The 12,181-nt window shown below is 43.3% G+C and overlaps 1 protein-coding gene across 4 annotated transcripts in view; it reads left to right on the top strand.

Annotated features, from left to right (window-relative positions):
• Positions 1–12,181, top strand: part of LOC140393895 (T-complex protein 11-like protein 1) — a 57,884-nt gene that overhangs the window by 10,780 nt on the left and 34,923 nt on the right. For all 4 annotated transcript variants that reach the window (XM_072480492.1, XM_072480493.1, XM_072480494.1 and 1 more), the window contains exon 3: positions 10,540–10,672. In XM_072480492.1, coding sequence (XP_072336593.1) covers positions 10,540–10,672 — 133 coding nt within the window. The remainder of the gene's footprint in view (positions 1–10,539; positions 10,673–12,181) is intronic.

Consider the following 12,181-nt stretch of genomic DNA (forward strand, 5'->3'; position numbering starts at 1 on the left):
TGCTTCACGGCGCCAAGGACCCGCGTTCAATTCCTGGCTTGGGTCACTGTCTGCATGTTGTTTGCGTGGGTTTCCTCCGGATGCTCCGGTTTCCTCCCACAAGTTCTGAAAGACGTGCTGTTAGGTGAAGTGGACATTCTGAAGTTTACCCGAACAGGCTCCGGAGGGTGGTGACTAGGGGGTTTTCACAGTAACTTCATTGCAGTGTTAATGTAAGCCTACTTGTGACAATAATAAAGATTATTATTATTATTATTCATCCCTGGCACCTACTGTGTTCCTCAGTCACCGCCTCGATCCCTCTCCCTGGTCACAGAATGAGACTGAATCAGATTGTTTGCAACCTTGTTGTGTGATCCTGAGATGAGCTTCCAGCTACATATCCTCAGCCTTACAAAGGACGTCCGCTTCCCCTTGGCTATTATGGTCTATTGTCGACACCCCCTCCACCCTCAGCTCGTCTGTTGCTGAAACCCTCATTTATGCCGTAATGATGTCTAGCCTTGACTATTCCATAGTTATCCTGGCCAGCGTCCACTCTCCATAGACCTGGGCTCATCTAAGCTACCCACATCCTAACTCATATTATGAAGGAATCTTCTGCTCTCGCTGGTGAAGAACGTGTAGTTGGGAAGGGTATTTACCTCAGTGGGGTGGTGGCTCATCTCAACCCTGCCGCCCTTCTGCCTCCAGCAGAATTAATCCTGGGTGGGAAGGCCCCTAGTCGATCTTGCCGCACCGTCAGCAATTGAGGTCATTAAGTGACCAATTAATGACCACTTGAGGGCTGCAACTGCTGCTAGTCACCTTGAGCTGGTGGGGGGTGTAGGTGGTGGGGCGAGTCTCATGATCAAATGCAATCAATCATAGGTGGGGTTACTGGGTTACGGGAATAGGGTGGAGGTGTGGCTTAAGTAGGGTGGTCTTTCCAAGAGCCGCTGCAGACTCGATAGGCCAAATGGCCTCCTTCTGTACTAAATGCTATGATTCTATGAATTCTATGATTCAATCAGTGCCTAATCGAGGGACTGGACATCACAAGTGGGTGGGGGTGCTGCTGAGATCCACCACCCTGTCATTGCTTCCTTCCCACTTTCCGGCCTCCCTCTCCCCGTGACCCCAACCCTACACTACATATCTGGAGCTTGGGTCCTTCGCGATCCTGGGACTTGGGGTGGAGGGTGGTGGTGTTGGTGTCTTTCAAATAGCTGCCATGGTCTCCTCAGTGGTCTCAACCCTATGCTCTTTAATCCCCCCCCCCGAACTGCTCTGCAAGCCTCCCACCCATTTCTTCCCTTAAGATCCTCCTTAAAACCTATCTTTTTGATGATGTTTTTAGTCACCTATCCTAATATCTCCTTAGGTCACTCAGAATCAAAATCAGACAAAATTAGATACTATGAAGTGCCTTGGAATGTTTTCAATGTTAAAGGTGGAATATAAGTTCAAGTTGTTGCTGTCACATTTTGATATTTTTTTATTCCTGGTCACTGGGTTGCAACCCGGTCCAATTAAATCCTCACCTTTCTGTCGATTGTAAAGGTTCCGTTGTGAAATATGTTTCCGGTAAACACAACACAATGTCCAGTGATGATGAGCTCATACCACAAAATGGCAGTAAATTGGCCATCTTACTCTGCCGGGCCTCATGGATGCTGGAAATGGAAGTTTTCCCAGTGGCAAAGCTGTCAGAGAATTCTATTGTATTGGTTCAAGACAATGTTGGAGAAGGGTAGAGTGGGTTTTACTCTGCATCTGAGCTATGATATACTTGAATTAGGAGTTCTTGTTACTGGTGGTGAATACCCAAAGGGGTAAAGAACTCCACAAGATAGTGGGCAGATTTTGTAGAGATGCTCAAAGTTAGGATTGGTTTTGTTAGTGCAAATCAAGAGGAAATGGTAAGAAGGTTGGTATCAAGCGGACACAGATTTAAGAAAATTGGAATTTTTTTAATGCAGAGAGCTGTGATCTGGAATGCACTGCTTGGAAAACCGGTGGGAGTGGGTTCAATACCAACTATAACACTTGAAAAGGAAAAAGAAACAATGGCGTAGAGAAGGAATGGGACTAATTGGATAGTACTTTGAAAGAATTGGCTTAAGAATGGCGAGCTATGAGATTCCACCTATGATGCTGCAAGATTGTGATTGAACTCTCTGCCCACCACAGATCGAGCAATAGATTTCTGCTCAGCTTTAATTTTTAGGAAGGCTGAAGCATTTACCTGACGTGGAGGAAGCCCAAAATGAACAGGCTTGGATCTCAGGCGGGAGGAAGTCTCCATCAGAAGCCCCCTTCTGACTTTGAGTGCCCCACCCCCCCCCCACCTCCCTTAAGGTCAGGTGGCGTCTGACCCTCTAGCATCCTACCTCTTCCCGCTCAAACCAGTCAACACCCCAATCCACCCCCTCTCAAACACACTCCCAACCACCCACTCCCCCCCCCCCCCCCCCCCACCACACTATCCCTCCAACCACATTCACCCCTCAACAGCGCATCCCTCCCCTACTACAACTCCCCCAATATTACCCAACCTGCCAACAATTCCCCCCAACCTCCCCCTCTTCCACGACTGATCATCCGATCACCACTGACCACCTGGCACCACACCCCAACCACCTGACAACTTTGATCCCGGCCCCGGGTCACTGTCCGTGTGGGGTTTGTACATTCTCCTCGTGTCTGCCCGGGTCTCACCCACAACCCAAAAAGATGTGCAGGGTAGGGGGATTGGCCATGCTAAATTGCCCCTTAATTGGAAAAACACAATTGTTCTCTAAATTTTTTTTTTAATAACTCCAATCTCTCACTCCTGATAACAGCCTGGTAAAGCGCCTCAAAAGATCTTTCTAAAGTGCTAACTTCTTTCCTGGTGTGTGCTGCACTGATAATGCTGATGAGGCCGAAGGTGATGTATAAAGTTCTAGCAAGATTTTCTCTTTGTACTCAATTCCTCAGTTTATAAACTCAACAGTAGAGTAAAGTCGCCATAGTCCCAGATGCCCATAGGTTGCTTTCCCCTTTGAGGGAGAGAGCTGATTGGTGGTGATTTACCTGAGGATCACCACTCCTCAGGTGAGGAGCAAGGTTGAGGAGGAGGAGCCTTCATGACTACTCAGCCGGTAAGGGAATTGAACCAGCGCCGCTGGCCTCGCTCTGCGGTAAACCAGTCCCCAACACCCAACAAACCACCTTTTGAACCACCTTAATAACTTGCCCTGACAGGTTTAAAGATTTGTCTATAATGACACCAAAGCTTCTATGCTTTTCAAGATCGTGCCATGTGTACAATGTTTTCATTTTATTATCCTAAAGTGCATCATTTTGCTTTTCTCCACATTGAACTCCTTCTTCCAACTTCTCCCCATTTCACAGTCTTGCCTATGTCATCCTGAAGCCTACTTTGATAAATTTCATATCTTCTTCAAATTTGACATTGCTGATCCCGACACCTGAGTTCAGGTTCCTTATGAAAACTGCAGAGTAATGGACCCAAAGCTGACCATTGGGGAACACCACTGCAAACCCTACCTTGCAGTCCAAACAATATCTATCATTTTGCCAGGAAGAACGGGAAAGGCAATATAAAATAAAGGAAAGGGTGCGACATTAAAGAGGGTGCAGGAGCTGGGGGATCTTGCAGTATATGTGAACATATCATTGAAGGTGACACCGAACGTTGAGAGAGCGGTTGAAAAAGCCTAAGGGATCCTGTGCTTTATAAATGGGCACAGAGTACAAAGGCAAGGAGGTTATGATAGATCTGTGTAAAGATCTAATTAAACCTCAACTGGAGTGTTGTGTCCAGTTCTGGGCACTTATCTTCAGAAAGGATGTGAAGACATTAGGGAAAGTGCAGAAAAGGTTCACAAGAATGGTTCCAGGAATGAGGAACTTCAGTTACTTGGGTAAATCAGAGAGGTTGGGGCTGGTCTCTTCAGAGAAGAGAAGGTTGAGAGGAGATTTGATAGAGGTTTTCAAAACCGCGAAGGGTCTGGATAGAGAGAAACTGCCCCCATTGGTGGATGCATTGGGAACCACAGGGTACAGGTTTAAGTTAATTGGGTAAAACTGCAATGGCGACGGGGGAAACGTGAGTTGTTGGAATCTGGAATGCACTGCCTGAGAATTTGTGGAGGCAGGTTCATTTGTGACTTTCAGAAGAGAATTGGATCTTGAGCTGAAGAGGAAGACATTGCAGAGCTATGGAGAAAGGGTGGGAAGTGGCACTCAGTGAATCGCTCTTACAGAGAGAGAACTGGCTGAACAGCCTCCTGTGCTCCAGCCAATAACCAAGGGGTGGATTTAATATAAGGGGCAGGAGATTTCGAGGGGATTTGAGGAAAAACCTTTTCACCCCGAGAGAGCTCACTGCCTGAAAGAATGGTAGAGGCGGGAACCCCCATGACATTTAAGAAGCATTTAGACAAGCACTTGAAATGCCATAGCATTCAAGGCTGTGGACCAAGTGCTGGGAAATGGGATTAGGATTGATAAATACTTGATGGCCAGCACAGACGTGATGAGCTGAAGGATCTCTTTCCGTACTGTAAAACTCTATGAATATCTCATCTGTGGCAGATGAGATCTATTTCTAAGCTCCATTTTTTCACAGACAAAATTGTGCAAGTTTCCTTTAACTGTGAAGTTGATGGGGGGGTGGGGACACACACCTGAAGACTGGCAATTGGGCCTATAAAACCAGAGTAGTAGCACCTCATGAGCGCATTCAGGCACCACCACAATATTGATCACAATCAGCTGCTCATTTCTAGACAGCCGCTGTCTAGACATGCAACAGCAGGTGAAGGGCAACTCACACAGATTACAACATGCCAATTTAACACTTTCTATTCAGGTGGTGAGAGAATTAATTTCTTTTATGTCATCAACACCTGGCATATTGAGTTGATTTTAAAGCTTTAAGTGATCAAAATAAAGTTACTTTCTAATTATCAGAGACTCCACCTATTCATTAGTCAAAACAAGGAACAGGCATGAAATTTGTCCCTGGTAACAGGCGACTAAAATGTTTCTATTCACTGTGTCAAGTGTGAAGGTAGTACATTCTGCTGGAATAGGACCTGGTTGCTTAAAATGGGAAATATCCATCTGAATGTCAAATAAAGTCAACAAGGAAGAGCTTTCACCTGTACATTTACTGATTCCCTCCACTCTTACTGTAGTAAGTGAGTAGCAGCCTGGAAGCAGGCATTTGCCTGGGAACCCTACTTTCACGGGCATGCTCTACAATGGCATGATAAATTAGGAATGCTGTTCACAGCCCGCTACTATTCCAATACCTGTCGTTAATGGAGAGGACTTCATTCTCTGTGATTTCATTATAATGGCAGTCTTACACAAGGTGCCTACTTACTTTTCTGGTTTGTAGTATAAAGCCTAAAGCAAAGGAACAGCGACCCAGTAGGAAAGGGGAGACATAAACCTCCGTCTAAACATTCAAGATTACGTCGGGTTTTATAGGTTCTAATGATTGTACATTTTAATCTGCTCAATTAGCTATGTAGTCATCAGTTGGGAAAATTATTCCATGTTGTGCCGCATCTTGAATCTAATCCTGTGAATTTCTACACTTACTCCACGTGATGTCATTCACTGTCCAGCTGACATGCCTTATTGAGCGCTCTGGATAGAGCATCTTCCTCCTGTGTGTCCACATAATGGCTGCTTATTTTACAGGAGATTGGGAGGGTCTTTAGTTGACTAATTTGCTGTGAAACCAGCTAGCAGGTTGGTGTCTCTGAGATAGCATACTAGTCTCACTGTCAGTAGTGTATCCATGAGCTTAGCATGACTAACAGTAAGCATCTAGGATTGCAACTTGCGTATCTCTCTTGTGTGGAGGGATGATAATGTCTGCTATTGGCGGGTTGCGTCAATACCAGTAAACGGGGCATGTCAAAGTATGGAATAAATAAGAAGCTAGTTCCTCAGAGCAGACGTCTTCAACTCAAGCATGGTTCCATTAGGGCAGTAGCTTTTTATTGAAGTGCTTTTGTTATTTAATAATCTCATGTTCCACTGGGCAGTATTTTAAATGTGATGTCTTTGTTAGAACGTAGAAACCATAGAACCATGAAAAAGTTACGGCCTTTCCTGTCTACACCATCCAAAAAAGAGAAGAAAACGAAAGAGGCCGTTCATTTTAGTCCCACTTTCTAGCCCCTGGTCTGTAGCATTGCAGGTTATAGCACTTCAGATACAGATCCGGGTATCTTTTAAATGAATTGAACTTTTAGGCCTCAAACCACCAACCTGGGTAGTGAATTCCAGACACCCTTCATGCTCTGGGTGAAAAGATCTTTCCTCATGGAAATTATGAGGTGATTTAATGAAGGTGGCGATAATTATGAAGGGAATGGGACAGAGTATCTAGAAGCAGACTGCTTCCAGTAATTGAGGATGTAGAATAAAAGGACATAAAAATAAGATTAAATATAAAAGATTTATGACATAGAACAGGAGGAATCTTTTTATATGGAGTACCCTGAGACTAGTGAAGAATGAGTGACTGAAGCAGAGGCCATATTAACATTTAAGAATAAGTTTGATAGTTGGATACAAAATGGGGAATAAAGGGAGTTAGCAACAGGGGAGTCACAAAGGGAATAGGACGACAGCTCACAAGGAGGATTAACATAAAGACTTATTGGGCTGTAAAGCCTGTTTCTGTGTTATCATTTCTATGTTAAGTATTGTATAAAAAGTGTCAACAGAAGCAGTATAGCAGGTTTCTAAGTAGGCTTGACCAATAATAAATCATCTGTCACAACAAAATATTTTCCATCATCCTGAATAGAGATTTATAAAAAGTAACAATTTGAGAACTTAAAGACTTGTGAGGAAATAGTTAATATAATAGCCCAGCTAATAATAGAATGAAGCTTTGCTATGCTTTGGTCTTTGCTCATCAATATGTTCAACTGCTAGTTAGCTCACATTAATTTCCTAGACATCGAGAAAGATGGAAAAAATTACCCATATGTTACGACGGGATTTCATTCATCTCTTCTAATGAATTTTCACGCACGTTTATGAAGTATAGTGTTAATTGTGGCTCTGACTCACAAGGTTCTGGGTCCAAGCCCTACTCCAGGGCTTGAATACAATAATCAATGCTGACATTCCAGTGCGGTATTGCGGCAGTGCTGCACTGTCAGAGGTGCTGCGTTACAGATCAAATGTTCGACCAAGGCTTAGTCTGCCTGCTTGGGTGGATGTAAATTTCCCACCGAACAACCTTCAAATAGAATGGGGAGTTATTCCCTGGTATCCTGGCCAATATTTATCCCTCAATCGAAATCACATAAAATAGATGAACATTATCACATTGTCATTTGAGGGAGTTTGCTGAGTGTGAGATTGTGCGTTATTTAAAAAAATATTTTGGGGAATATGTTATTCTGTAAAGAAGGCTGTGTGTGTATGTATCTAAATGACTTAATTACGGTGAGGATGATTTGTCTGGAAGAATTGAGGGATGAAAGGAGCGAAGGTGTTAAATACGTGCATTTGTGATGAAGCTACAGTTAAATGGTTTTATAACAAATAAGTAAAGATTAAAAATTTGCATTAGGAGATAGAGAGAGACTCTTTTTAGCTGTTAAATTTCACTAAAAGGAATTAACAGTTTGCAGAGGTTTCATAAATAAACAAGGTAGGATTATTACATTTTATTTGATCCCAGTATTGGGGGCAATAGGAAAGACATGAAGATTTTTATGTTCTGGAAAAGTTAAGTTCATAAAGTACAGAGAACAATGGGATTGAAGATGGCAGGGACAAAAGTTATGGAAGGAGAGAGATTGAGCTAAATTGATGTTGGCTGTGTGAGGAAGACATCCTGGAAACAGTTCTGGGCTTGGAGAAGATGAAGTTTGAATCAGCCACCCAGTCAAGCCAGAAAAGTCTTGGGCTGCAAAAGAACAGCCGTGTTCTGAAGTTTCTTGAATTTCCACAGCAGAATGGAATAGGGCTTGGGAGGTTGTATGGAATATCTTTATTAAAGCAAGAGCAATGTTTACATTTAAACATTTATAAAAGAGTGTTGCCTAGAAGGTGTTTACTTGTGGACTAAGTAGGGATTCTTTTGGGGGGAGTGTTTTGTCAGATTATTTTTAACTGTACCTGTAATATTTTGTGCTAAAGTATTATTTTCTTCTTGTTAATAAGCTTACTTTTACTTTTAAATTTACTTTTAATTTTTGTATCCCAAAAGTGTTACTAAACTTATTGCTGCTGAGATCAGTACATTGTCTTCTTGCTTCCAGAACAAAAAAAAGGGTATGGTCCATAAGCCAGGTTTCCCTCTGGGATTTGGTTTTTCAGCAATTAACATCTGCTGTGGTCATAACATGAGCGCAGGTTGGCTGTCAATTCTCCTACATTGCAACAGTGAATTTTAAGAGTCCTTCCTGTTTATTTCCTTTGCTCCCATTTCTTTTATTTTATTATTTTGGTCCGGGGACCCATTATCAGGATATGCCTTTCAGCAGAATATTCAAAGTTGAAACAGCCTCCTTGCCAGGTCATGGTGTTTCCAGCTTTTGTATTTTGGAGAGAAGAAGCCAGACTCCTCAGCACCAAGTGGATCTTGGAAACCTGGTTTGGAAGGAGTCCGTTCAATTGGTTAACTGGCAACCGCTGAGTTAGCGAGAGCCAATGTTCTGTCTGACAACCGTCAATGATTGGCTCCTGCGTGATGCTTTCTGAAAGAAACAGGGAGAAATGTTTAGACCTTGGAAGTGAAAGGAACTCTCTCCTGCTTGCTGAAGTGAAAAAAATGCTCTATTGCACTGAAAGAAGTGAGTGTTTGGCACATCCTTTGCTGTAAATGTGAAATAAAGCTGAGTCTGCAGAGAAAGTGGACAACCGTGCCAGACAAAACCGTCTCAAGCCAAAACGGAAGAAGTACCAAAACAAAAGTCTGAACTTCAGAAAGACATTGACTGAAAGTCATCCCAGCGCAACAGAGATCTCTATCCTTTTATTTTTATTAACATTTCCTTTCCCTTACCATCATCCTTTCCCTTCTGTTCTGTTTATCTGTTTGTTTATGTGTAGAATGGAGTGAGTTAGGAAGGGGAATTGGGAAAAGGAAATCAGATACATTTTCTGTCAGTTTAATTATAATACTTTACATAATAAACGTTACTTGTGATTTAAAGTTACAAAGCTGGTGACTAGTTTATAGTCCTCAACCAAGGGCCTAGGGTATTTAAATAAAATCTAATTTCACCTGTGTTGCAACTCCAGGCCAAGTGGGGCTGGAATTGACCGTACACTAGCACAGGATGTCATGCCAAAATATACGTCAAAATAGTACTTCAAGGCTGCAAAGTGCTTTCAGATGTTCGTGAAGAATGCAAGTCTTTCTTCCTTCACACATAAAGTGGTGAAGCAAAACATTCAAAACAGAATTCAATGACTATTCCCTTTTAAAGAAACATTTCATGTTTATTCTGTTTAAGATAAACAACCGTTGTCCTCAGCTGTCCCGATCCATCAAATAAAAAAAAATGGTTGGATAGGGATTGAACAAATTCCCAAGTGAACCAAAGAGATGTGATGATGAATGGGTTCAACCGTGCCATTGTTAGCACTGGATTGTACTCTTCCATTGCAATTTTGGCCAGCCTCCCACATTCAACCCTCTGCCATCCTGAAGTCATCCAAAACTCTGTTGGCCATGTCCTAACTTGCACCAACACCTGTTCACCCATCGGCCCCGTGCTCACTGATCTACACAGTTAGGTTATGCCTCGATTTTACATTATCATCCTTGTTTTTAAATCCTTCCATGGCCTCACTCCTCATCCAGTCTGCAACCTCCTTTATTCTCACAATCTTCCTGAGGTATTTGCACACCTGCAGTTCTGGTTTTTTGATCATCTATGATTTTAATCGCTCTGCCATTGGTGGCCATTTTTCTGATGAGGCCTTAAGCCCTAGGATTCCCTCCCTAAACCACAACACATGTCGACCTCTTTTTATCTCCTGGAAGGCACTTCTTAAAACCTTTTTGACCTCGAGTTTGTTTATCTGCCCTAATAGCTTCTCATGTAGCTTGGTATCAATTCTTGTTTGATAACGCCATGTGAAGCACCTTGGGACATTTTGTTATGTTAAAGGTACTATAAAATTACATGTTGTTGATATGCTCAAATTTGCATCCCTTCAACTTGAGTAAAGAAGGAACCCAGACAAGGGAAATGACCGTGATATGAGATAGTGATAATTTTTGCTGGGGAAAAGAGAGTTACAGATGCTGGTGTGCGAGTTTGTGAGAAAGCTGACAGCTGAAGGTGTAGTATGGTAAATGGAAGATCAAAAATGAGACCATTGGCTTATGGAATTTGCTGCAAAAAAGTTCATTTCTTAATTTGAACAGGAACCCAATTTTATTCCAGTGTTATAGAGACATGCATCTTGGTCATTTTATTGTAGATCTGGGAACTTGTAACATGGTCATTTTCAAAGTAGAGAAATGCTGTCTGTATTGTATCCCTTCCACAGCCAGTCCCCCAAGAATAATATCTGTGACGGAAGTTCTGGAAACTGCCCGAGATGTGTCCAACATGACCATTGCGCATGAAATCGTAATGAACAGCAACTTCCAGATCCAGAAGGTGGAATCTCCTCAGAACAGGTAACAGCCTAATTTACTGGGTTTTGTTTCGCAATTAAATTAATCATGTGCTCCCCAGTGAATCTGCGAGGTTATCAACTCAGTAATTGAGCCACGCAGACTCAATGGGTGGAATTTTACAGACCTGTTTTGGCGGGGGTGGGGCTAGAAAATGAAGCGAGTCGGTCAAAAGTCAAAAGTCAATTGATTTCAACAGGACTGGAAACTCTTGCCGGCGGGAGGGGCCGTAAACTTCCGCCTCACATTTGTTCGAAAAAGTCGCTGCTTATTCCTTAGTTGGCTGCTCTCAGCTGGGTTGACCCATGGTCAGTCTCGGCACACCCAAGGTAAGAAGTAGGGGTGGGGTGAAAACATCGGATATGGCTCCTATTCTCGATTACAAGCTGACAACCTAACTGAATATACAAAATATACAAACGTTTGGAGTTTGGCACAGACAATATTAGGCTTGGCTGTAGGATGCAGATAGTATCCTGGTGGGATGCACTGTTGAAGCATTCTTAGCAGGTCCTCGGAGTTGAGGATGACTTGCTTCCACACTATAAATGAGGTCTGAGGTGAATGAGGAGTCCAAAGTGTGACCTGCAGTCTCCATCACAGGTGGGGTAGATGGTGGATGGAGGAGTGGGTGGGTGGGTGGAGTGCCCAGGTCGCCACCCACTCCTTTCGCTGGCATTAGCTTACTCTCGGTGATCAAATCCGGCTGTTCCGCTCCTTCCTGGATACTTTTCCTCATCTTTGGGTGGTCGTGGGCCAAGGATTCCCAGGTGTCAGTGGAGATGTTGCACTTTTACAAGGAGGGTTTGAGTGTGACCTTAAAGTATTTCCTCTGCCCTCCGGAGGCTCACTTGGGATGTCGAAGCTCCGAGTAGCGCACTAGTTTGGGCAGTCTCATGTCAGGCATGAGGACGATGTGACCTGACCAGCGGAGTTGATCGAGTGAGGTCAATGCTTTGATTCTGGGGTAGCCGGCCTGACCGAGAACACTGACGTTGGTGCATCTATCCTGCCAATGGATTTACAGGCTCTTGCGGACGGCTACGTTGCTGGTACTTCTCCAGGGTTTTAAAGTGCCTTCTGGACATAGTCCACACCTCTGAGCCATATAGCGAGGGTGGGCATCACTACTAGCTGTAGACCATGAGCTTGGTGCTAGGTTTCGGGTCCTGGTCTTCAAACACTCTCTTCCTCAGGCAATCAAAGGCTGTTCTGGCACACTCATCATCAATGTCTGCCTTGTCAACAGTAGGTTCCCAAGTTATGGAAAGTGGTCCACATTATCCAGGACCTCATCGTAATGAGCCACAAGAGGAAGCATCAGCTCCATGTCTACTTTTCCATATCTTTTAGCATCTTGTATACCTCAATTTGATCTCCCCTCATTCTTTTTTTTTGATAAACAATTTTATTGAGGCATTTTGGCATAGTAAACAACAACAATACAAAACAGTGTGCAAAGAACAATCAACAAAGTGCAAAACCAGCTCCCCTCCTACAGGGACCTGCCTA

This window comes from Scyliorhinus torazame, chromosome 17 (genome assembly GCF_047496885.1).
Source record: "Scyliorhinus torazame isolate Kashiwa2021f chromosome 17, sScyTor2.1, whole genome shotgun sequence".
NCBI lineage: Eukaryota > Metazoa > Chordata > Chondrichthyes > Carcharhiniformes > Scyliorhinidae > Scyliorhinus > Scyliorhinus torazame.